Source organism: Arachis stenosperma, chromosome 3, assembly GCF_014773155.1.
Source record: "Arachis stenosperma cultivar V10309 chromosome 3, arast.V10309.gnm1.PFL2, whole genome shotgun sequence".
Lineage (NCBI taxonomy): Eukaryota > Viridiplantae > Streptophyta > Magnoliopsida > Fabales > Fabaceae > Arachis > Arachis stenosperma.
In genome coordinates, this window is record NC_080379.1 from 48,333,598 (window position 1) to 48,359,455 (window position 25,858).

A 25,858-nucleotide genomic window follows, 5' to 3' on the forward strand; every position below is an offset into this window, starting at 1 on the left:
GTCCCCATCTATACCTACCAATCATAGCTCAACACTTGTCATATAGAAAAGCAAGAGAGAAAGAAACACACATAGCTACCTTTAGAAGGATTTTTTATTTGTGTAATGCAAACATCCATCGCTCTAGCCTCTAATGCATGTAAGGTAAAATTGTGTTGCGTTTTTCTTAGCAAGATCTCTATTTCTGTTTATCTTCCTCGTCCTATCAAATTTCAAAGAGAAAGAAAAGAGCGGTTTTGTTTTTTATTTATTTTTTTTTCTTTTTGGGACATGGAGATAAAGGATCATCGAGAAGAGGAAAGGGAAGAAGGGAAGGTGAAAGAAGCCATGGCAGTTGACGGCGACGAAGAAAAAGAAGATGACGACGAGGAAGAAGAAGAGGGAGAGGAAGAGGAAGAGGAAGAAGGAACCACAGGTTCGAGTTTGACCATGGAGAGGGTTGCTGTAGCTAAGGAATTCATTGAAAACCATTACAAGGCTCATATGAAACATATCCAAGATCGCAAAGAAAGGTAAATAAAAAATGTAAGAATTTTTAATCTTATTTACAGAAATTATTTTTCAAGATTTTAGTTTTTTGTTGTTTAATTAATTATTGTCCCTATGCACTATTATGTTAGTGATTATTACATGTCTATTTCTGTTTTATCTCCATCTTCATTTTGTTTAAGGCTTTTTAATTTTTTCCTTTTTTTCTTATACCTATGGTCATTTGAAGTTTTTAATGTAAACGTTAATTTATTAACCTTAATACGTATGTGTTGTTGGATTTGTACATATTTTCAGGCATTATCGCTATGTGTTTAATAACATCATAAAATATATATACTTCAATTCAAAATCCTTCTGCCATTAAGCAGATTTTCTTGTATGAATCAATTGATGACATTGAATTCTCTAAATTATTTTGTTGATAAAATTTTGGCTGAAAAAAAACATTCTTGTTTATTTAACTTTAGTGTTGTTGGCTATGATGTATCAATATCTGGAGAAATATTTAAATATGGAAAAGTCTAGGGCTAACAACTTTATTAAATTCTGGCCAGCATGTAACCAGTAAAGAAAAGTGAGCCATTGGACGAAATCTCATACCAATCTCTCACCATTAAAATCATCATTGATAGCTACTTAATAGCTATAAATTACAAAAATTACTGTCTCCCTAACATTTCTTTTTAAATATTTTCTAAGTTTTTATTTAAGCCAAGCACTTTAATTTAGATTCCAAATAACATTTAAGGCATTCTGGTTGTGCTATTGTTGTTTGACACTCCAAATTGTTCATATAAAGAGTATTGTACCTCATCAAGAGTACTCACAATGCATGTTTGAATGCCTGTTTAATTATGAATATTGTGGCCTTACAAGAGGTCCTAGTTCAGAAAGGGGCATGCACTTTGCACACAAACACATATCAAACATGAAATATTAATTTATAGATTAGACGTGAAACTTTGATTTCAAAATTATGGATTCCAGTATCTCATATTCTAATAAGCCTATACATTATCTTTGTCATTGTATTTTGTACTCACCCCAAATTATGGATTTTGTGGCCTTTCAGAGAGTTTTATTTGAGATAGATACAATTCTTGCGCAGATACAATTCTTGCGCATGCACTCATGTAAGCACAAAGTTATTATAGCTTGAAAGCTGCTAAACATCCAAACCTTTTTAACAACTAAATCTAATTAAGCTGGTCTAAATCTAATAAAAATCAGTTTTATTAGTGAAACGTGAATACATACTCTAACTACGTCAACGTTTTGCATTTCTTTATCTTCCTCCTTTTTTTTCTATTTCTTTGTGTTTATCTTCCTTTTTCTTCGTATTCCTCTTCTTTCTTTTTTGTGTTCCTTCTCTTTCTTCTTCACATTCCCTTTTTTTTAGTTTTATTCCTCTCAAGAGAGTAAATCAAAAAGAATTTTGAGAAAATAAAATAAAAAGGAGAAGATCAAGAAAAAAAGATGAAAACGAAAAAGAAGACAAAGTGAAAGATGAGGAGGAGAAATTCAAGTGAAACGAAATTAAATGAACCTAAATTAAACTAAGAAACGAACCGAAATTTTTTAAAGAATAAAAAATTTGGTCAATACTTAATAGCAGTATTAAGTGAACCTCAGTTAGTTCACAAATAAATCGAATTAGTTCAGATTTGAACAAAAACTTACTAAACAATTACACATGAACAAGTTCAGCAAATTCAAGCGAAACGAACCAAATGAACCTAAATTAAACTAAGAAATAAATAAAAATTTCTTAAGGAATAAAAAATTTGGTCAATACTTAACAACAGTATTAAGTGAACCTCAGTTAATTCACAAATGAACCAAAATTAGTTCCAATTTAAACAAAAACTAACTAAATAATCACACATGAACAAATTCAGCAAATTGAAACGAAACGAAATCAAATTAACCTAAAGTAAACTAAGAAATGAACCGAAATTTCTTAAAGAATAAAAAATTTGTTCAATATTTAACAACAGTATCAAGTGAACCTCATCAGTTAATTCACAAATGAACCGAAATTAGTTCAAATTTGAACAAAAACTAACTAAACAATCACCCATGAACAAGTTTAGCAAATTCAAGCGAGATGAAACCAAATGAACTTAAAATAAACTAAAAATTGAACCGAAATTTCTTAAGGAATAAAAAATTTGGTCAATACTTAAAAGCAATATCAAGTGAATCTCAGTTAATTCACAAATGAACCGAAATTAGTTCGGATTTGAACGAGCAAAAAAAACTCAATCATCAACAAAAACACATTAAATTCATTTTCTGGATAAAAAAAATCTCAAATAAACTAAGAAATGAACCGAACTTATTTAATAATGGCATCAGAGAAAATCAAAATCAGAACTAATAAAGAAATTAACAAAATGTTGGTATTGTTGGTGATGACGAAAACGAAAGAGAAAGATAACGAAAAAGGAAAAGAAGAAGAAGACGATGCAGCTTCAGAGAAGAAAAAGAAGAATAACCTGCGTATGCGAATTTAAAAGAAGAAGAAGTAACGACAGTGAACGTGTGCGCGTAAATTTAAAATACTTGGTTGGACTTGGTTAGAGTTATGACTTGAATGTAGAGATTTATTCTTATAGCTTATCGACTATCCTAACTTATTTTATATACAGGGGAAAAAAAAGACTTACATCCAAGATATGGATCTTCTGAATTTTTTCTCACAATTAATCTTGTAAAATGCGATCTCAGATGGTACAAAAATGAAGTGAGACCAAAAAAATTTATGTGAGAGAAATTTTGTGAGATCATACTACATGATCAATTGTGAAAAAAAAAATTGGGAAGATTCATTTTCAATGTTAGTATTCGATTGTTTGTACCGAAGTCTTCTTTTATATTCTCACTTTTCACATTTTTATTTTTTCGTTTGTACGGGAATCTTTTTTTATGTTCTCACTTTTCACATTTTTATTTATAAAATATTGAAATAGATAGCACTGAAAATGAAAATAAATACCAAATAGAATCTTGGTCTTCTAATTTTATAATATGCAGGCGTTTAGTACTAGAAAAGAAGCTAGCATCTTCTCATGTACCAGAAGAGGAACAAATCAATCTATTAAAAGATTTAGAGCGAAAGGAGACGGAGTATATCCGATTAAAAAGAAACAAAATATGTGTTGATGATTTTGACCTTCTAACAATTATTGGCAGAGGAGCCTTTGGCGAGGTACATATATACACTAATACAAAACCACTTTATATAATAATAGTGTCATCTGTTTATTCTCTTTTATGAAATTCATGACTAACATATTAGTTTATGCTATTGATTTTACTATTGTTATATTCCTACCTCTTTACCATTAGTTGTTTGCATGTACAACTTGCTTGCGTAGGTAAGACTCTGTCGGGAGAAGAAATCAGGTCACATATATGCCATGAAAAAGTTGAAGAAGTCTGAAATGCTCCGTAGGGGACAGGTAAAGTTTCATAAATTTCATGTTTTCAGTTTTCAATTTCTTTTAGAATAATTATCCGTAGTATGTACATTTCCATCTTAATTAGGTTGAGCATGTTAGAGCGGAAAGGAATGTACTTGCAGAAGTTGCAAGTGAGTGCATTGTGAAGCTCTATTACTCTTTTCAAGATGATGAATACTTATATCTTATAATGGAGTATTTACCTGGTGGTGATATAATGACTTTGCTTATGAGAGAGGAAATTTTGACCGAAACTATGGCCAGATTTTACATTGCGCAAACTGTTTTGGCAATAGAGTCTATTCATAAACACAATTACATTCATCGGTTTGTATTCTTATATTTTCATTAACTGCATTATGATTATTCTATCCTTAAAAGCATAATTTGTAAATATACATCTTTTTGTTTTCTATAGAGACATAAAACCTGATAACCTTCTATTGGACAAAAATGGTCATATGAAGCTCTCTGATTTTGGTCTTTGCAAGCCACTTGACTGTTCTAATTTATCATCTATAAATGAAAATGAAGTTCTGGATGATGAGAACTTGAATGATACCATGGACATTGATGGATCCAACCCAAATAAAAGAAATGGAAGGCGCTGGAAAAGTCCCCTTGAACAACTTCAACATTGGCAAATGAATCGGAGGAAGTTGGTATTTCCTTATGTCTTATTTCTTATACCTTGTTAATGACAATAGCCACATGTTAGTAACACATTCATTTCATGGCAGGCATTTTCCATGGTTGGTACTCCGGACTATATTTCTCCCGAGGTGCTACTAAAAAAAGGCTATGGTGCAGAATGTGACTGGTTTGTTTTTATTTGCTTTTCTGCTTGCCTTTCTTTTCAGCTGCATCTATCCATTTCTTGACCTAGTAACTTTTTATTTTGATGTGAATAAATCATAAGTTTGCAATGCCTTTTTAAGTTAGCTTCTACCCAAATGTTGCTTATAATGTTCACACAATAAGTCAAGTCCCCAACAGCATTGTCTTTGATTGGTGATAGTGAGAATTTTTGTTTGGATTCAAATTAAATTGGTTATACTGTTGTAGCAACTCCAAACTTAACTTTCACGATCAAATTTAAAAAGGTGAAAATCTGCTTGAGAAATTAAAAAATTCTTTATCTCGTTATAGTAATATTCCAAATCTATATTTCCAATCAAATTGGAAAGTTATCACAAATTCAAAGCCAAATTGGAAGTTTTATAGCTCCGGATCATCTTCCAAGAATGCGCAATCCTAATTGACTATGAGTCTATGAGAATTGGGCGGTTAATTGTAAGCAACTAAAACTAAATCAAGCAATAAAGTAACCTAGCAATTAGGAAAACCAAAGATGACAACTATATTAAAAAGCAACATAAAACATCTAGAAAGAGAAAATTATCAAATATTCAAATTCAATTACTAAAAGAGCATTGTGTCACGGTTTTGGATACACTCCAATATCATTGTATCTGTACTTGAACTAAGTCAACTTTTTAAGTTAAAGACCAATTCAACCTAATTATCAATATTTATAAAAAAAAAACTAAAAATACAAGAGAATGTAGGAGAAAGAAAACTTTGGTGAAAATAATACTTTTTTACACAAGTATTTGTTTTTTTTTTATTTATCATTTAAAGGAGAGCCAAACGGCACTTACAGATAATAAGATAATAGAGATAAATTAGATTTAAAATTAAAGATGATTAGATAAATTTTATGTTGAACTATAAACTAAAAGTAAGCCCAACATTCGATTACAAAGAATCTTAATTAATAGAAACATAGACAGATCTGAATCTCTATTATTTCTAAATCAACACTAAAAGTGATGCAACATGTTAAAAAATTCGTTTTTTTTTTCTGCTTAAAACCGAATCCTCCTTCTATCTGAAGATATTTTCATAAATAAGTAGATTTTAGTGTATATTTTAAGATTTGATAGATCTGTACCAACTTACTAATACTACTCATAAAAAAAAGATAATAAACCACCACAAAAAGAAAAAAAATATACTACATAGGAATATAAAAAAATAGAAACTAAAATAAAATAAAAGATAAACAAAAAAATGTGGAGAGAAGAAGCAGTGGAGGTAAAGAAGAGAGGGGATAGGAGATGAAGGAACAAAGAAAAAAATGAAAAAAAAAGGTGCAAAGAAAAATAAAGTTAAAGAAAAAGAAAATGAAAGAAATCAAGAGAAGAAAGGAAAGAAAAATAAAGAAGGAGAAGGAGAAGGAGAAAGAGAAGGGAGAGGGAGGCCACCGTTAGTAGTCTCCCTCTAAGTAAACACAAACATAAAAGGGGTTCAAACTTTAGTAGAGAGAAGAGAGAGGTGATATCCAAACAAAAAAAAAGTGCACTTAGGACAATTTAACCAAGCCTACATTCATAAATAGTTGTTAGATAACTTACATATTCATCACAAAACTCTTATTTTTATTTATGGTTATCTACCTCTTAAATGGATAGTTATAATTAAATTTAATTGATAGTTTATATTAATTATCTAAAATTTTTATTACAAATATCTTATAAACTACATTGTTTTAAATACTTCTAAATTCTTTTAAATTACTCTTTATACTTTTATATCTATCTATATTCGATATTTTAAAATATTCTATTATTTTTTATAATCTATTGACACTTTTTAAAATTTTCTAAAACTTTTTAGGACACTCTAAAATGTTATACAAATATCGTTTAATATAACATTATAAAATTTACCCTGACACTAAGCTAGATTTAATCCTTAAAATTGTCTATCCTTATCCCTAAGCTAAAGTAAATATGATAAATAAGAATAAGAGAATTGTATGTCCATACTGATTAACCTTTAACTACAGTTAATTGTCCTAATTCACGTAGTCCTAACCATTTAACCAAGGGAATTCAGTAGGTGGGTTAGTGTTATGAAGACCAACATAAATTCATCCCTTTTATTTATCACCAATGAAAATCAATCGGGACTCAAAATCACCTCAATTCATAATGCTAAGCTAGGAATATAAATCTATTCAATAACAACTAGAAGCATTTTAACAAACACTTTGTATACAGAATAAAAAATAACTAAATAAATAAAATCTAAATCTAAAATAACCAAATTTGCAATAAACATAAAATTAACTCCAACAAGCATAAAATTACAATACCCAAAAGAAAATCATTCATTATTCATTAATTCTAAATTAAAGATTCAAACATAAATCATTCATTACATAAGGCAGGGAGAAAAAAAAGAGTGCAAACCAAATTGAAATTGAGGAAATGATTGAATCTTGAAGTCTTGAACGCAAATTGAAATAAAATCTAATCTAAGGCAACATAAACCCGTTAAATTAAATAGTAGAAGGAGCTTCTCTCTTTAAAAATACAAACTAAATCGTAAACTATTAAATTTGTCTTTAATTTTTTAATACGCTGACAAAATTATCTCTTATTTTTATTAATAACAAAAATACCTTTAAAATATTTTAAAACGTGATAAAAATACTCAACATTAAATATATATTATCGAAAAATATTTTAAAAATTAAATTTTAATATAATTTTTTACAAGCATAATTAAAAAAATATTTTTAAAATTTAGTAATTTTCAGCTTAGTAAACTTTTTTGCGATTTATTTTTATTCATGACCAAGAAAAAATGAAAAAAAATCTAGAGATTGAATTTTTATTTGAATTTTTTATATTCATTCTAAATAGTTATTCAAATAAAAAAATAATATTCTTTTTAGTTATTTTTATCGTATTTTATAATATTTTGAGGGTATTTTTGTTATTATAAAAAAAAGTGGAAGATATTTTTGATAGCATATTCAAAAATTGGGAGTAGTTTTGGTCCTTTATCTCAAACTAAAAACATTAACTAAAACCTAATTGATACAACTCCTTCTACTATGCCTCTTTGATTTCCACTTCTTATATCCTTTAGAAGCCGGTGCATTAGGGCTTTTTGGGTCCAAACGCGAGCTCACGTGCTTCACTAACGTACCATGCAATTTTACTGTCGCGTACGTAGTAACACTTTATCTTAATTTATCCTATCTAAAAAATAATAACAAGCACATCAAAATGCCATATAGATAATAAAAGATTCAAATATATTCAAATTGTGGCAAGAATTCATGCATAGAGAAATTAAAGATATCAGAATTTCTTAAAATTTCAATTGATCTCATAAAATTGGGTTCTATCAATAAGTCACACTATCTCGTTAAGCTAAGTTCCGTAGATAAAAGGGAAGATCGTGAATTCATGCAAGCGATAAAAACATCTTGACCTTGTCATGTTTGTGTGCTTAAGTTTTAGGAGCATATTAATTAAAAGTCATTTTTGATAATGGAAGAAAACACACATGCTAATGGAAGTCTTTCTATCCAATTTTAATAAATTCTCTTTTTTTATATAATATACATACAATCCACATGGATCATTAAGAAAGAACTAAATCATTATGAAATTGGTTAAGTATATCTATTTCAGTAAACAAAATCATTTGCTAAAACAAAATACGGATAAAAATGTTTCATTTTCATTTCCATATTTATTTTCCTTTTTTTAAATGATTTTTTTTTTTATATTTCATGAAGGGAATCATATGGTATTCACTTTTGTATTAGCTTCTACCTTGAAAGGTGTCATGTATTCCTTGTAAATAAATGTCTTCATTATAATAGTAATATTTTTTTCTTTGATACAGGTGGTCTCTTGGTGCTATATTGTATGAGATGCTTATTGGTTATCCTCCATTTTATTCTGATGACCCTATAACAACATGTAGAAAGGTTTTATATTTTTTTTTTCCAGTTATTCTTTCTTTTCTTTTCAACTATATTTTGTTGTCACAAGATGAGTTATAGATGTAAACTCTCACACTATATGACAAAGAAATAACATTGATATTATAAAAAAAATTAATTTGATTATAATTTAGAATAATAATTGGTTTAATAAGTAATGAAATAAACATAATTCTCTAAAAGTAAAAGGCAACCACAAAACATCTGGTTCTTTAATGAAAATTGCTTTGCTTGTGAGAGTTTTTTTTAGTTAAAGAACTCTTTGGAGATTTGATTTGAATCACCATCATAAATGCTTCCAGCATTTATCTAGTTTGTGATATTTGCTAATATATGAAGATAGCCATATTCTGCACAAAATAAATTGGCTAATAATTGTTTTTCAAATGAGTTTTGTATATCAAAGGTGCATGATGTGTAAAAAGAAAAAGAGGTGCATGACTTAATGGCATAATATTAAATTAAACTCTGTTAAATAATAAATAATATTAAATTAAATTCTGTTGAACAATATAACGAGAATATTTTCTCTAGATCAAATATAATTTTTGTCTTTACTATTTGTCAAAAATTTTAAAATTATCCTTAACATTTATTTTGTATCAATTTTACAGCTAGTTTTTAAAAAGTAATTAATTTTACCCTCTACTAAAATTAATAATTTTCATTCTCATGATACCCATCATTATATCATCATTTTCCAATCTTCACCATGTTATATTAATTTGGATAGAAGAATAAAATTGCTTACCTTAAAAAATATTAGGCATAAAATTAATACAAATTAAACGAGAGAAATAATTTTAAAATTTTTAATAAACATTAAGGACAACAATATACTAAAACCTTTATAATTAAGTTGGCTTGGTTTAGTGGGTAGCTTATGCATGTAGTAATCCATTGACCAGCGACAAACTTTTAAAAGGAACTCAAATTCGCGGCGAATTAATCATTAATCTACTGAGATAGAAAATATCGTAAATAAAAAACTTTTATGTTCTTTCTTCTTGTATGCTTTATTTATTAAATATTTCAATAAACTAAGAAATAAACATTCATTATTCATGGGCATGTAATCTATTTTAATTTATTCATTGTGATGCTAAAGTATTTATTAGTATTTATTTATTACCCAGTTATTTTCACTAGTACTAATGGTAATAATATAAATTAATGCTTTTTTTTTGGCTTCGGTGTTGAGTGTTTTCAGATTGTGCATTGGAAAAATCACTTAAAATTTCCAGTTGAGATAAGGTTGAGTCCAGAAGCAAGAGATCTAATATGTAGGTTACTTGTTGATGCTCCACAAAGGCTTGGTACTAATGGAGCGTATGAAATTAAAGTGTGTAAAATGTATTTTTTATTTTCTCTCCCTTACTCTCTACTATACGAAATTACAATATTCCCTAACAATATTGTGGTTCTGAATTGACCAGGCCCATCCTTGGTTCAAAAATGTTGAATGGGATAGGCTTTATGAAATGGAGGCAGCATTTATACCACAGGTCGATGGAGAGCTTGACACTCAAAATTTTATGAAATTTAATGAGGTAAAGTATTTTTATTTAAGAATTCTTCTTTTCTAATTGGTTTGTCCTCTTTCATCTACGCCGTAGCAACATTTTGCATTGAGTTTACTAATAGATTAAGTTAGGGATAAGAACTATTTTGGTATAAAAATTTTGAGTAAAATTAAAATTGACTTTAAAGTTTTATTAAATTTTAATTTTTTTATAGATTTAATTAATTTGTGTTTTAAGTATACATTTTAAAAATATATTAATAATAGTTTTTAATATTTTTAATGTATTCAATACATTAAAAATATTAAATTTTACAATAACTTTTATAAAACCTTATTTTTAATAGTATGTTGTTTTTGAGGCGCAAAATAGCAATTCTTTTTTTTATTTTGGATAATTTTATCCTTATATTTATTGCTCTTAATATGAAATTAAAAAATAAATAAAAAACAATTTATGCAATCACAATTAGGGTTGGCAATATATACCCTACTAGCAGGTACCCAATCCGGACGAACCCGTTTAAGTAGGGTTGTCTTTTCGATTTGCTGTGGGTAGGATAGGGTGCGGTGCAAGTTTGCTTGCAGGTAGGGTAGGGTACGGGTTCAAGGTATATCCTGTTCTACCCTACTCGCACTTTTAATATATTTTATAATATATATGTAAAAGTTATATATGTACTGAAGAAAGTGAGTGTTAAATCTATAATTTTTTTCTTATAAAAATTTGAAATAACTACTAAACTAGTTTATGATCATATTATTTGTAATTTATGTTAGATTTTTTTAAGATTTTGTTGTTTTTAATTTTAATTTGAACTTAATTCTTTATTTTTTATTTTATTAATATGTATGAAATTTGGAATGGTTGAATTTTATATTTATTTAAAAGTTTTTTATTTTTTTTCGAGTAGATTCGGATATGGTAGGATTTAGAACTTTAGAGTGCAGATATGATAGACTTTTTTTATTTTGATATATATGTTGCCTTCTTATTTAGGTTTTTTTATTTATATTTTCTGGAACCTTTGTATTGTTTGTTTTCTCCATGTATGATTATGTATTATTAGCTACAATTATGACATGGTTATAGTTATGTCAATATATAGGTTGAAGCAGAACAACCAAAACCAACTAGAAGTGCATCAGGACCGATCAGAAAAGTATGTACTTTATTTACTTGAAAAAATAGCAGTCTTTATTTTTTAATAGCCAAGTAATTAACAAGGAGTGACAATTCCATATCCTTTAGAATTTGTCAACATAATATTCTTCACTATTTTTAATATAGAAAGGTTTTATTAAAAGAATTTTTTTTTTAAATATATTTATTGCAAAAAATACTTCAAACTATTACAAAAAAAATATTTTAGTCAATCCCTATTAAAACTATCCTAAAATATTTGTTGCGTGCTAAATATACGTTAATTTATGGTGGATGATTCATTAGAATCCTTTATGATGATATATTATTGTTGTATTCTCTTTCGCTACAGAAGTTGTTAACTCCTCAAGATCTCAGTTTTGTTGGCTATACATATAAAAATTTTGCTGCTATTAAGGGAACACGCCATTCTATTGGTATATTTTTCCTTCTAAAGTAATTATCTTCCCTTGTACCAATTGTCATCAGACAAAGATTTATTATAATACTGTATCCATATTTTGTTATTTTTTTTCTTTTTGTATTTTAAGTTACAATGCATGAAAATTATGTTAATGGGATGGAAGATCTAATTTTTATTTGGACTTTCTTGATAGTTTTATGTCAATAATTTACATTAATTAATAAAAATTAATTAAAAAAATTTCTAAATGGTCCTGATAATTACTGAGAGACAACGAAGCCTTTGACATAAAAAAATACCTAACTCGGTTCTTAAACTTTATTTTTATGAGACTAATTAGTCTCTGTGCTAAAAAAGTCAATGTTATTTTTTTTTGCTCAGAAACTAATCAATCTCAAAAAAAATATCAGATGTCAAATCAGATATTTTTTTTTTTGTCAAAAATCTCGTAATTATTTCAAGATAATTTTCAGGACCAATACTCAATTAATTATAGTGCATCCTCTTGGAATCAGATGACTGTACACACATTCACACAACACCCCTCAAAAAGTTAATATGATATAACTACTTTTGATGCACTTATGAATATTTGTGGTAATATATTACAAATGAAGATAAAATTGTGAATCCGTTAGATAGTTTAATATATTTAAGTAAATGTGTTTGACTAAACTATCTAATATTTTATAATACTATATGTCTTTATGTAAAGATATCTGATTTTCGTTAAAATATCTCCTTTGTTTTATGTTTTATCTTTTATCTTCAATTATTGTCTTTCCTTGGCATAAAACTAATGGATATTGTACTTCGTTTATCGAACTGTAACAGATATGTTGTCTTTGTCAACCCCACAACGCACATCATCCATTGACTCTACACAAAGTAATGAACCTAAATTTGATTATTACACTTTAGGGTGTGTTCACTTAGAGGGTAAAAGTCAAGGTGAATTTTCTATTTATTTTTTTAAATAGTTCCTAACATACCCATTTTTGTTGAAGGTGATTCTGCAATTGACTATTCCACATGATATAGTCAATGGACATAGCAAGGAGATTCCGTAGTTGACTATTTTTGCACTGTGAAAAATGAGTGCCCTTCATCATGAATATGTGAACGTCTTTCTTCCATGTATATATGCTTATTTTGTATAACAAATAGATTAATCTTCTTCGATGATGATGCTTGGTTAGCATGTTTTATTTGTCAACCGGGTTTGCCACAGTTTCATTACCAACAGCATTAATATAATGTACTTTAGTGTACAAGGGTGTTTTGAAGTAGCAAAGGTATATATATGAGTTAGAATCAAATGATGATGCTGGTGTCAATTTAAGTAATTTTGCACCATTGAATAATTTTTTGTTCATGTAATTTTATAAAAAATCAATCTTGGATTAGAAACTTATATGTTACAGAGCATCTGCTAATCCAAAATTATTTGTTATACTTTTTATATACTTGAAAATCAACATTATATTTGTTCAAAATATGCAAAAACAAAGTGTTCTTCAGTTACATGATTATTGATGTTCAATTTTGGTTAAATTTGGTATAGATGATTTTCATTACATATTATATAATTTAATGGTTTGATCGATAAAATGTATATTCTATGTGGCGTAATTTATTTAAGTTGACCCAATAATGGTCATTTGATCCTAGTTAACTAGGGCATGAGACATGACCGCTAGTGGCTAAGTTGGCAACGAAACATTATACAATCACTTGTGAATTCTTGTGCATTCTTGTTTATATTTACTTGGTGTGTGCAATCAGTATTATTTGCTACCTCCAAAACATCTCAAATTGAATTTTAACATTTACTCAAATATGTGTTATACTAAAAACCATTTCCTTAAGTAATAATATAAACAAATTAGGTAAAATCTAAATTTGAAAAAGTCTGCACTTAAAAGTAAAAAAATTTTGAAAATTAAGTCTAACTAAACAATCTACCATGAAAGTAGATTACAACATAATAGCCTACTTTAGAAGAAGAACTTTATTGTTCTATATGAAAAAAGTTTAAAAGTGCAAAAATTCTTACCTCACAAATGCGTCCTAGTAAAATATGTGTTGCCTCAAATCTTTAAAAATGAACATATTCAACAAGAAAAATTATTTTGGGAGTAGCTTCTCTCATTCCCTACAAGTAGAGTATAAAACTACTATTTGTATTTTTTCTTTATACTTATTTTAAGGAATAATTTGACAATGATAGAAAAGGGTATTCAACAACTCTTAATGATGTCAAGACTTTGGAATCTTGATCAAGTAATCAAGAGCGAAAATAAAAAGACAAAGAACAAGATAAATTTGAGAGATTTTTCATTATTCTCTTCATTCCGTGAGTTCTCTAATATATGGTACAAAAGAAAAATAATATGTAATCTAGGAACATATATTTTAAATTCATATTTATATTACATTCTTAAAAAATTGAAAAAAATAAGTTCACACTCCATAGAAAATCATATGTGGACCAAATCTCAAGAACAAGAAAGCTTTTCCAACTTAAATGGTTAAGTTTTTAAACATTTTAATATCCTATAAACAAGTTGGGATTTTCGAACCTTATATTAATCTTATAAAATGATCAAATAGTGATCTCTAGTTTTGAGAAGATTCAGAAAGAAGTTGGTGTATAGCCAATTTAAGTTACTGCTTAGTTCAAAAAAGTCTTAAAAAAAATATCTAAAGTTTTTAAGTTGGTAAATATATAGTTAATCTAAGTCATTGATTAGTCTTAATAAGACTTAAGAATAGAATATCTAAGTTTATTATATTAGTAAAGAGTCAATTTGAGTCATTGACTAGTTTTAAAAAGGTATAATAAAAGAATAGTTAAGGTTTTTAAATTAGGTTGTGGTCTTCTCTAAGTCAATATGTTTGCTTATGAAGGCTTAATGCATATAATAATATTTAATTGTAGACTTATACAATTAATAGAACTCTTAAATTTTTTTGAGAACTGGATGTAAGCATTTTGAGTCAAGGTAATATATATTGGATGTGTACATCTTCTGAACTCTTACCTCTTTCATTTTGAGCATAACATTTATATTCTATTAAAATTTTTTCTTTAAATATGTTTCATGTATGTTCTATAGCTATCTCAAATGTGCTATCAAACTGATCTAAAGTCTACTATGACCTTAGAAGTCTTTTTTTTAATTTGTAATTTGGAGATCTCAAAAACTATTTTGAAAGAATCTTAAGTTGTTCTTTAGAACTTCTCATAAATCTCAGATATCACTGTCTTATAAATAATAATCTTATGAGTCATGACATTTTAATTTACACACAAAAGATCTCATAAACTATATGTTAACTGTGACACTTTATTACCCTGAGCCTTATTTCATGTCGTAAAGCAAAGAATAAAAAAGTGCCACGACATGTGTAAAGCTCATATAATATTGTATATAGAAAGAACTAATAATACTAGAAATTCGATGAAAAATTACAGCTCAAAACAGAAATAGAAAAACACGAAGCGTTCACATGATAACTACAATCGTAGAGGCACAAGATACAACATAATACAATAGTAATCAAGATAGATATATGTAAGTATGATAGTCAAAAAAACCCTAGCCGTAGCCTGCAGAGTTTAGGCCGACTAGTTACATACAGACAATACAGAGTTTTTGAGTTAAAACAACATATACAACTTATCTCTTAAATCAAGACTCTAAGGCAACAAAGATACAAAAGTGAGAGTATATCAATGACAAAGTAATCTAAAATACAAAAGGGTGATAAAAGATCCTCCGTTCCGTCACCATCTCGCAACTCGCCAAGGTGGGTTATGACCTGCATAAAAAAAACAATAACAATATATGGTATTAGAAAACTGCTTTTTTTTTTTGAAGCCTTCTGAAGCCTCTGAGGATATGGTATTTTTGGCTTGTATTCAGGAGCCTTTGGCAAGGTGGGATAAGTGTCAAGAGAATCAGGGAATGGGTTTGTCTGCACACTTAGGAGGGGCGTGCTCCACTTTTCCACTTCTCCACTTCTCCGGCAACGGCGCCAAAAACTTGGTACAGAATTTATAACCCACAAACTAACCGGCAAGTACACCAGGTCGTACCAAGTAATACCTCAGGTGAGTGAGGGTCGATCCCACGAGGATTGATGGACTAAATAACAATAGTTGATTAATTTACTTATTTAGACAAGTAGAAAATGGTGTTTGAGAGTTTAAAAGCATTAACAGTAATTTTAGAATATCAGAAAGCAAGCAGTAAATAGGTTGGGAAAATAATATAGAGAAGGCAGTTAAGACTTCAGAGTTATCTATTTTCCGGATTGACTTTTCTTGCTAACTATTTTAATCATGCAAGATTTAATTCATGGCAAACTATATGTGACTAGATCCTAATTCCTTAGACCTTTCTAGTCTCATCTAATTCTCATCAACCGCCAATTCCTTGGTCAATTAATTCCAATTAGAGGGTGAAATTCAATTCTAGTTTATATGCCACAGAAATCCCAATTATCCAAATATAAGAGGAATATATGTCACGTATCCCGTTAAATACAAATAATTAGAATTTAGGAAAAATTATTTTCAAACTGTTGTTCAAGTAATAAAGAGCTTTTTCAAGTTATACAAGAACTCAATTAGAAAGAGGGTCATACTTTCGTTCCACCCAAATTCATAAGATAAAGAACGAAAATAATTCTTAAATTATAAATCAGTACATGAATTAAAATAAAAAAATAATAGAATCAATCCATACAAATAGACAGAGCTCCTAACCTTAACAGTGGAGGTTTAGTTGCTCATGGTTCAGAGAGAAAAACTACGATTCAGGTAAACTGTAATTTACATTATCAAAAATGGAATAATATATCCCAGAAGAGAAGTTTCTTTTCTCTTTTATATCTAATTCTAATTAATTTAAAATCTAATTTCTAAAATTAAAATAATATCTTTTCCTATTTTAAAATAAAATTTAAATTTAATCCAGAATTAATTATAGCAATCAGCATTTTTCTGCACGTGGCGCATGTCACGCGTACGCGTCGATGGTCTTCTTTGCGTGTCACGCATACACGTCAGGGACACACACGTGTCGCTGTGCAACTCTCCAAATCACGCGCACGCATCAAGTACGCGCACGCGTCGCTTCTCACTGGTCATCTCCTTCAGCCTTGGCCAAATTGGTGGAATAGGAGTGTGGACTATTATATCGTTGGAAAGCTCTGGAAGTTACCTTTCAAACACCACTAAAATCACGTCCATTGGACCTCTGTAGCTCGAGTTATTTAGGTTTGTGTGCAGAGAGTTCAGGGTTGACAGCATCATTCGCCTTCTTCTCTTCTTCTGCAGAAACTCCATCAAATCCAGTCGAATGCTACCTAAAATAAATAGAATTGCACAAGACTCAAAGTAGCATCCATAGTGGGTAAAAGATAATTAATTCTTGATTAAACTCAACAAATTAAATACAAATTCACTAGGAAAAGATAGGAAAGATGCTCACGCATCAACGCACACGCCTGTGCGTCTGCACAGGTGTCCACGCATGACTTCATTAAAAAAGCATGTGACACACAATTTGAGGGATTTGGAGGCCCATTTTTAAAGTCTCTTAGCTCATATTGGAGGGAGAATGAAGGAAAGAACATAGCATATCATTAGTATAGTTTAGGAGTAGGAGTAGAAGGTTTTTAGTTTTAGTATTTGATAAACCCATATTTCATGAGTTATTTTGTGTTTAGTTTGAGTGATTTATTCAATCCTTCACCCACTTATTCATATTAATTGCATAGTTTTACTTTTCCTTCCTTATTATGTGATGTATGTGAAAAACATGTTTCCTAAGCTTTAAAATTAATTATTTTAATTATCTTTATTTTCATTCGATGCCGTGATTAGTGTGTTGAGTAGTTTCAGATTTTCTAATGCAGAATGACTTAAAGGATGGAAAAGGAAACATACAAAAATGGAAGAAAAGTGCGAAACGGAGCTTTGAAGAAACTGGCACCCACGCGATCGCATGGACGACGCGACCGCGCGCCTTAAGCAGAATGCATACGACGCAGACGCGTGACTGACGCGACCGCGTGGCAAGAAAAAGCTCCGAATGACGCGACCGCGTGACCCACGCGGACGCGTGACAGAGGCCACGAATTAGAATTTACAGAATACGCCCCCAGCGATTTCTAAAGCCCTTTTTGGCCCAGATCCAAGTACAGACAGCATAGACTAGAGGTTATAAAGTGTGGGAATGCATCCATTCAGAGGGAGCTCGCATTTTTGTTACTTCCAATGATTTAGATTTAGTTTTGAGAGAAGTTCTCTCCTCTCTCTCTTAGGATTAGGATTTAGGATTTAGGAATTCTCTTAGTTTTTAAGAGTGACTCTCGATCCAGGTTTTATATTTCCTTGTTTTTAAAGCTTTCCTTTCACTTTATTTATTTATTCCAGCATTTGAATTGATTATTTACTTTTATAATTTAATTTATAAATTACTCCATGTTACAGATTATTATTTGAATTAATGAATTTGAGGTATTTTCAGTTTATTATTGCTCTCGTTAATTTATGATTATCATTGCTTACGATTTGAAGATATTTTATTCCAGTAATTTACTTTTTCCCCCCTTTTGGTCTTGGTTAAGAAATCAGTAACTCAACAGTTATCAAACTCAGCGTAAGTGATAATCGTTATCTTGCTAATTAAACTGAACTTCAATAATCCCAACTTTTTCTTAGGAAATAAATAGGATTCTAAGGTCAAACTAATTAGTCCCTTGACTTACCTTTGCTTCAAAGGTTAACTAAGTGGAATTAAGATACAACTTTCATTATTGTTGAGAGGGATAACTAAGTTGGACTTCTAATTTCTCTTACCTTGCTAAAAGTTGCTTTACAGTATTTATTTATTTTAATTGCCATTTATTTTACTTGCCATTTATATTACTTATTCCTCATTCTTGAAACCCCGAATTCACAATCTCCATTGCCAATAATAAGAACATACCTCCTTGTAGTTCCTTGAGAAGACGACCCGAGGTTTGAATACTCAGTTAACAATTTTTAAAGGGGTTTGTTACTTGTGACACCCAAAACGTTTGTATGAAAGAACTTTTGAAGGTTTAGAAACTATACCTGCAACGAGGATTTATCCGCAAATTTCTAGACCACGCAAAAGTTCTCTCATCAGTATTCTCTAAGTTTTTCATCATCTCTACTAGGGTTTCTATTAGGGTTTTACATTCAAAGCACCATTTCCATTTTTGATCTTGGATTTTACTAATCTCATTGTAAGTATTCTCTTGTTATTACTCTTTATAGTTACATTGTCATTGCTCTTTCTTCTAATTCAAGTTAAAGTTCAATCTTACGTCCCTTTTGCAATTTCAATTCCTTGTTGATGAATTTGATGTTTGATGTTTGTTCTATGCTTTCTTATATTATTCTTATTGATTGAGATCAATTATTGCTTTTGGTTCCAAGTCTTTTCTCATTTTTCTCATGTTTAAGCTTTTTGCCCACTAAGTGTTTGACAAAATGTCAAACATGATTTTAGGCTAAATTTTTGTCTCTTGGCTTGGGTAAATTGAGCCATTGGGTTCCTAGAGTTGGAATGCCCAATATTTAGTGTCAATTCTCGGATTGTTAATTGTTCTTGTTCCCACTAACGCTAAGTTGTTGCTAAGGCAATTAGCAAGCAATTTAGGATTTGTGGGTTAAGAACACTTATGCTCATTTAACTTACCTTCCGATGTGAGGGTTGATCAAGTGAGACTAATCCATCATAATTGTCATAGTTGTGGTTCCAACAAGGAAAGGATCCTTAGCTCACTCCAAGCCAAGACCCTTTTTTATGCTTTCAATCCTTCATACATTGCCATGTTAATCTCTTTCATACTTTACTTGTTTATATTACATAGTCGGTTCTTTAATTTCTTTATTAGTTCAATCATTACAATTTTGCATGTTCTTTTATTACTTTATATGGTCATTTCTTCATTGACAACCCCTTGATCCCTGATGATTAGATTTTTGACGGTTTAGAATTTCCCTAATGAAATCTCGTTGTAAAGTATAGTTTCTAAACCAAATAATAATCCTTTCATACAAAAAGTTGTTTGTCACTAGTACAAGCCCCTAAAATTTATAAACCGAAGTATTGAACCTCGGGGAGTCGTTCTCCCTAGGAATTATAATAAAGTGTCTTGTTATCGGTTGTGAGTTATATTTGGGGTTTTTGAGATTTTATACAAGAATATAAATGGCAAAGGAAATAAACTAATAACTAACAAAGCTCTTGGCAAGATATGAGAACTAGGAGTCCTATCCTAGTTATCCTCCTCAATTGTGATGAGAATTGTTCATTGCTCCCACTTTGTTAACCTCTAACCATGGAGGAAAGTCAAGTAGATGAATCAATTTGATCCCTCAAGTCCTAATCAACTCCTAGAGGAATGACTAGCTTTAGAGGCATTCAAATCAATTAGCAATCTCTAATTATCAATCAACAAGGAATTAGATAACTCAAGAGTCACTAATCACTCTACCAAAGCCAAGAGGAACAAAATCTATACTAAAATCCAACCAAGCATTTCATCAAACACTTGGAAGGCACAAAAGAAAAGTATAGTAAATCACAACAAGAATGAATTCTAACTACAATTGAATACAAAGAATTAACAACAACAATCAAGGAAATCACAATTATCATGAATTACCTCAAATTGCATTATTGAAAGAAAACAAATGAACAACAATCTATCCAAAACTAGATGAAGAATTACAATTATTAAAGCATCTAACTAGAAAGAGGAAGAGGAGAAGATTAAGACTTGATAAGGGAAGAGTGAATTAAAGCATGAATTAAACCTAGATCTAAGAAGAGAGGTTAACCTAAACCTAATCCTAATTTTAGAGAGAAGTGAGAACTTCTCTCTCTAAAACTAACTCTAAACTAATCCTAATTATGCTATATGATAGATTGATGCCTTCCCCTCAATCCTTGATCCTTTTATTCCTTTCTATCAGTAATTGGCGCCAAAATGGGTTCAGAAACCCTTCCAAATTGCCAGGCACGTGCTGCTTTAATGAAGTCATGTGCGGGCTTCGACGCGTGCGCGCACGGTATGCGTGCGCGTCCCTGGCCGATTCTGCAATGTGCGCGCGGGCGCCTTGTGCGCGTGCGCGTGCTTGGCCGAGATCAATTCTTTGTCTTTTGTACTTCTCTCCACTTGCATGCTTCCTTCCTTGCTCTTTTTGATCCATGTCTAGCCTATTTTAACCTGAGATTACTAGCAAACACATCAAGGCATCTTATGGAATCAAAGAGGAATTAGAATTTATCAAAACAAGGCTTAAAAGGCATGTTTTTACACTTAAGCACAAATACGGGAGAGATTACAAAACCATGCTGATTCATGGGTTAAATGCGAGAAAAGGTCATCAAAATACTCTAAATTCAATACAAGATAAACCCTAAAAATGGGGTTTATCAACCTCCCCACACTTAAACCTTAGCATGTCCTCATGCTAAAATAAGAAGGAACTAAGGGGTATGGCATTTATTGAATGCAATTAAACTATATGAGTCCTATCTAAATGCAACTACCTAAAGTAAATGCAAATGCTTAGTTCAAACAAATCAATTCCCAAGAGAACATGTGTAAGCACAAGAGCTAGGGCAATAGGAATTAAGTCCAAACCACAATTGTATTGAATCCTCAAAAGAGTTCAAACTTGCAAGAATATAAATAATATGGGTGAACACATGTAATTGAACTTTTGAACCCTCACCGGATGTGTATCCGCTCTATTCACTCAAGTGTTTAAGGGTTAATTCAATCAATTCTCCTCTAATCATGCTTTCCAAAATTTGATCTTCTTCTACAATCAACACTTATTCAATGCATGCATACATTCATCATGAGGTCTTTCATTTAGGTTGTAATGGGGTTAGGGTCAAGGTAGGATCATTTATGGTTAAGTGGGCTAGAGTTTAGATCTTTGATTAGTAAAGACTTTCCCACCTAACTATATAGTGACCTATACAAATTCAAACTATTCTAACTACCCATTCTTCACTTTTTCTTACATATTCATGCATTCTATTCCTTGATTCATAACACTTATGCATTGATTCCTTTTTATTGACTTCACTTTGGGGCATTTTGTCCCCTTTTATTAATTTTTTTTCTTCTCTTTTCATTTTTTTCTATATCCCTTTTTTTTTTCATTTTATTTTCCTCTTCTTTTTTTCTTTTCTTTTTTATACTTTGTGCAAGGACATCAATTGCATAAGGTCTTATACATTCAATCAAGACATGAATATGTTCCCAATTCCTAAATATGAAAGTGTACTACTGATGAGCGGATAATTTATACGCTTTTTGGCATTGTTTTTAGGTAGTTTTTAGCAAGTTCAAGCTACTTTTAGGGATGTTTTCATTAGTTTTTATGTTAAATTCACATTTCTGGACTTTACTATGAGTTTGTGTGTTTTTCTGTGATTTCAGGTAAATTCTGACTGAAATTGAGGGATTTGAGCAAAACTCTGAAGAAGGCTGACAAAAGGACTGCTGATGCTGTTGGAATCTGACCTCCCTGCACTCGAAATAGATTTTCTGGAGCTACAGAACTCCAATTGGCGCGCTCTCAACGGCGTTGGAAAGTAGACATCCAGGGCTTTCCAGCAATATATAATAGTCCATACTTTATTCGAAGAATGACGACGTAACTTGGCGTTGAACGCCAAGTACATGCTGTTGTCTGGAGTTAAACGCCAGAAAAACGTCATGATCCGGAGTTGAACGCCCAAAACACGTCATAACTCGAAGTTCAACTCCAAGAGAAGCCTCAGCTCGTGGATAGATCAAGCTCAGCCCAAGCACACACCAAGTGGGCCCCGGAAGTGGATTTATGCATCAATTACTTACTCATGTAAACCCTAGTAGCTAGTCTAGTATATATAGGACATTTATCTATTGTATTAGACATCTTTTGACCACTTTAAGTCATTATTCATTCGGTCACTTGATCATGGAGAGGGCTGGCCATTCGGCCATGCCTGAACCTCTTTCACTTATGTATTTTCAATGGTGGAGTTTCTGCACACCATAGATTAAGGGTGTGGAGCTCTGCTGTACCTCAAGTATTAATGCAATTCTATTTTCTTTTATTCAAATCTCTCTTATTCTTATTCCAAGATATTCATTCGTATCCAAGAACATGATGAATGTGATGAGTTAGATAACCCTCATTATCATTCTCACTTATGAACGCACGTGATTGACAACCACTTCCGTTCTACATGCAACAGAGCTTGAATGTGTATCTCTTAGATTCCCCAACAGAATCTTCGTGGTATAAGCTAGATAGATGGCGGCATTTATGAGGACCCGGAAAGTCTCACCTTGTCTGTGGTATTCCGAGTAGGATCCTGGGAATCCGGAAAGTCTCACCTTGTCTGTGGTATTCCGAGTAGGATTCCGGTAATGAATGACTGTGACGTGCTTCAAACTTGCAAGTGCTGGGCGTTAGTGACAGACGCAAAAGAATCAAGGGATTCTATTCCAGTAGGCGCGGGAACCAACCAGTGATTAGCCGTACTGTGACAGAGTGCGTGAGCATTAGTTTTCACTGCGAGGATGGGATGTAGCCATCAACCATGGGTGATGCCTCCAGATGATTAGCTGTGCGAGTGACAGCCGCATAGGATATTTTCCCGAGAGGATTGAAAGTAGCCACCGCTGATGGTGAACCCCTATACACAGCTTGCCATGGAAAGGAGTAAGAAGGAGTGAGTAGAAGCAGTAGGAGAGCAGGCGTCCTTGGGCCATACAGCATCTTCATATACTTAACTGAAATTCCTACCAATGAATCTGCATAAGTATTCTATCCCTTTTATTATTCCTTTTTATTTATTATTTATTCCAATAATCACAATTACCCTTTAATATGCCTAACTGAGATTTACAAGGTGACCATAGCTTGCTTCATACCAACAATCTCTGTGGGATCGACCCTTACTCACGTAAGGTTTATTACTTGGACGACCCAGTACACTGGCTGGTTAGTTGAACGGAGTTGTGAATTCAGCTGGTGCCCCTTAGAAGCCTTCATCTCAAAATAATTAGAACATGGATCACAATTTCGTCCACCAAGTTTTTGGCGCCGTTGCCGGGGAACAATTAATTTCGAACAACAATTCAAACAATTGTTTCCAACCTACAATGGTGCCAAGTTTTTAATCCGGCAACAACACCAAGTTTTTGGCGCCGTTGCCGGGGATTGTTCGAGTATGGACAACTGACGGTTCATCTTGTTGCTCAGATTAGGTAATTTTCTTTTCAAAAATATTTTTCAAAATTTTTCTTTTTATTTTTCGTTTTTCCAATAATGTCTTTCGAAAAAAATAATAAAAATCCAAAAAAATCATAAAATCAAAAAAAAAAATCAAAAATATTTTATGTTTCTTGTTTGAGTCTTATGTTAATTTTTAAAGTTTGGTGTCAATTGCATGCTTTAAAATTTTTCTTGCATTTTTTCGAAAATCTCATGCATTCATAGTGTTCTTCATGATCTTCAAGTTGTTCTTGACAAGTCTTCTTGTTTGATCTTGATGATTTCTTGCTTTGTGTCTTTTGTTGTTTTTCTTGTGCACTTTGGCATTCATATTTTCCATGCATTAAAGATTTCTAAGTTTGGTGTCTTGCATGTTTTCTTTGCATCAAAAATTTTTCAAAAATATGTTCTTGATGTTCATCATGATCTTCAAAGTGTTCTTGGTGTTCATCTTGACATTCATAGCATTCTTGCATGCATCTTGTGTTTTGATCCAAAATTTTCATGTTTTGGGTCATTTTTGTGTTTTTCATTAAAAATTCAAAAATCAAAAAAATATCTTTTCCTTATTTCCCTCCAAATTTTCGAAAATTTGAGTTGACTTGGTCAAAAATTTTCAAAAATTAGTTGTTTCTTACAAGTCAAGTCAAAATTTCAATTTTAAAAATCTTATCTTTGTAAAATCTTTTTCAAAAATCATATCTTTTTCATTTTCTTTATAAATTTCGAAAATTTTAAAAATCTTTTTCAAAATATTTTCAAAATCTTTTTCTTATTTTTACATCTAATTTTCGAAAATTAGCTAACAATTAATGTGATTGGTTCAAAAATTTGAAGTTGTTACTTTCTTGTTAAGAAAGGTTCAATCTTTAAGTTCTAGAATCTTATCTTGTAGTTTCTTGTTAGTTAAGTAATTTTAAAAATTAAATCTTTTTCAAAATATCTTTTTCTTAAAAATCTTTTTATCTTTTTATCTTATCTTTTTCAAAAACTTTATCTTTCTCAAAATTTGATTTCAAAATATCTTATCTAACTTCTTATCTTTTTAAATTTTGATTTCAAATCTTTTTCAATCAACTAACTAACTTTTTGTTTGTTTCTTATCTTTTTCAAAACCACCTAACTACCTCTCTCTCTTCTATTTTCGAAAATATCTCTCTCTTTTTCAAAAATTCTTTTTAATTAACTAATTGTTTCAAATTTTAATTTCAATTACATTTATCTCTAATTTTCGAAAATCACTAACTCTTTTTCAAAATTATTTTCGAATTCTCCCTCCTCTTTTCTTCTTCTATTTAATTAATTAATTATTAACACTTCTCTCCACCTCTCTTCATCTAAAATCCGAACCCTCTTCTTCATTCCTCTACTCCCTTCTTTTTCTACTAACATAAAGGAATCTCTATACTGTGACATAGAGGATTCCTCTTTCTTTTCTTGTTTTCTTCTCTTTCATATGAGCAGGAACAAGGAAAAGGGCACTCTTGTTGAAATAGATCCAGAACCTGAAAGGACTCTGAAGAGAAAATTAAGAGAAGCTAAATTACAACAATCCAGAAGAAACCTTCTAGAAATTTTCGAACAAGAGAAAGAGATGGCAGCTGAAAATAATAATAATAATGCAAGGAGAATGCTTGGTGACTTCACTAAACCAACGTCCAAATT

At 30.6% G+C, this 25,858-nt stretch overlaps 1 protein-coding gene across 1 annotated transcript; it reads left to right on the forward strand.

Annotated features, from left to right (window-relative positions):
• Nucleotides 1–375: 375 nt before the first annotated feature.
• On the forward strand, nt 376–17,912 carry LOC130970578 (uncharacterized; the record flags this gene model as incomplete). Its single annotated transcript, XM_057896702.1, has 14 exons — nt 376–512; nt 3,529–3,703; nt 3,873–3,956; nt 4,042–4,283; nt 4,375–4,618; nt 4,697–4,776; nt 8,667–8,751; nt 9,977–10,108; nt 10,203–10,316; nt 11,398–11,451; nt 11,788–11,869; nt 12,691–12,744; nt 12,864–12,890; nt 17,869–17,912. Coding segments are annotated over 14 exons (1,554 nt in total), but the record flags the coding sequence as incomplete, so codon positions are not given.
• Nucleotides 17,913–25,858: the final 7,946 nt, after the last annotated feature.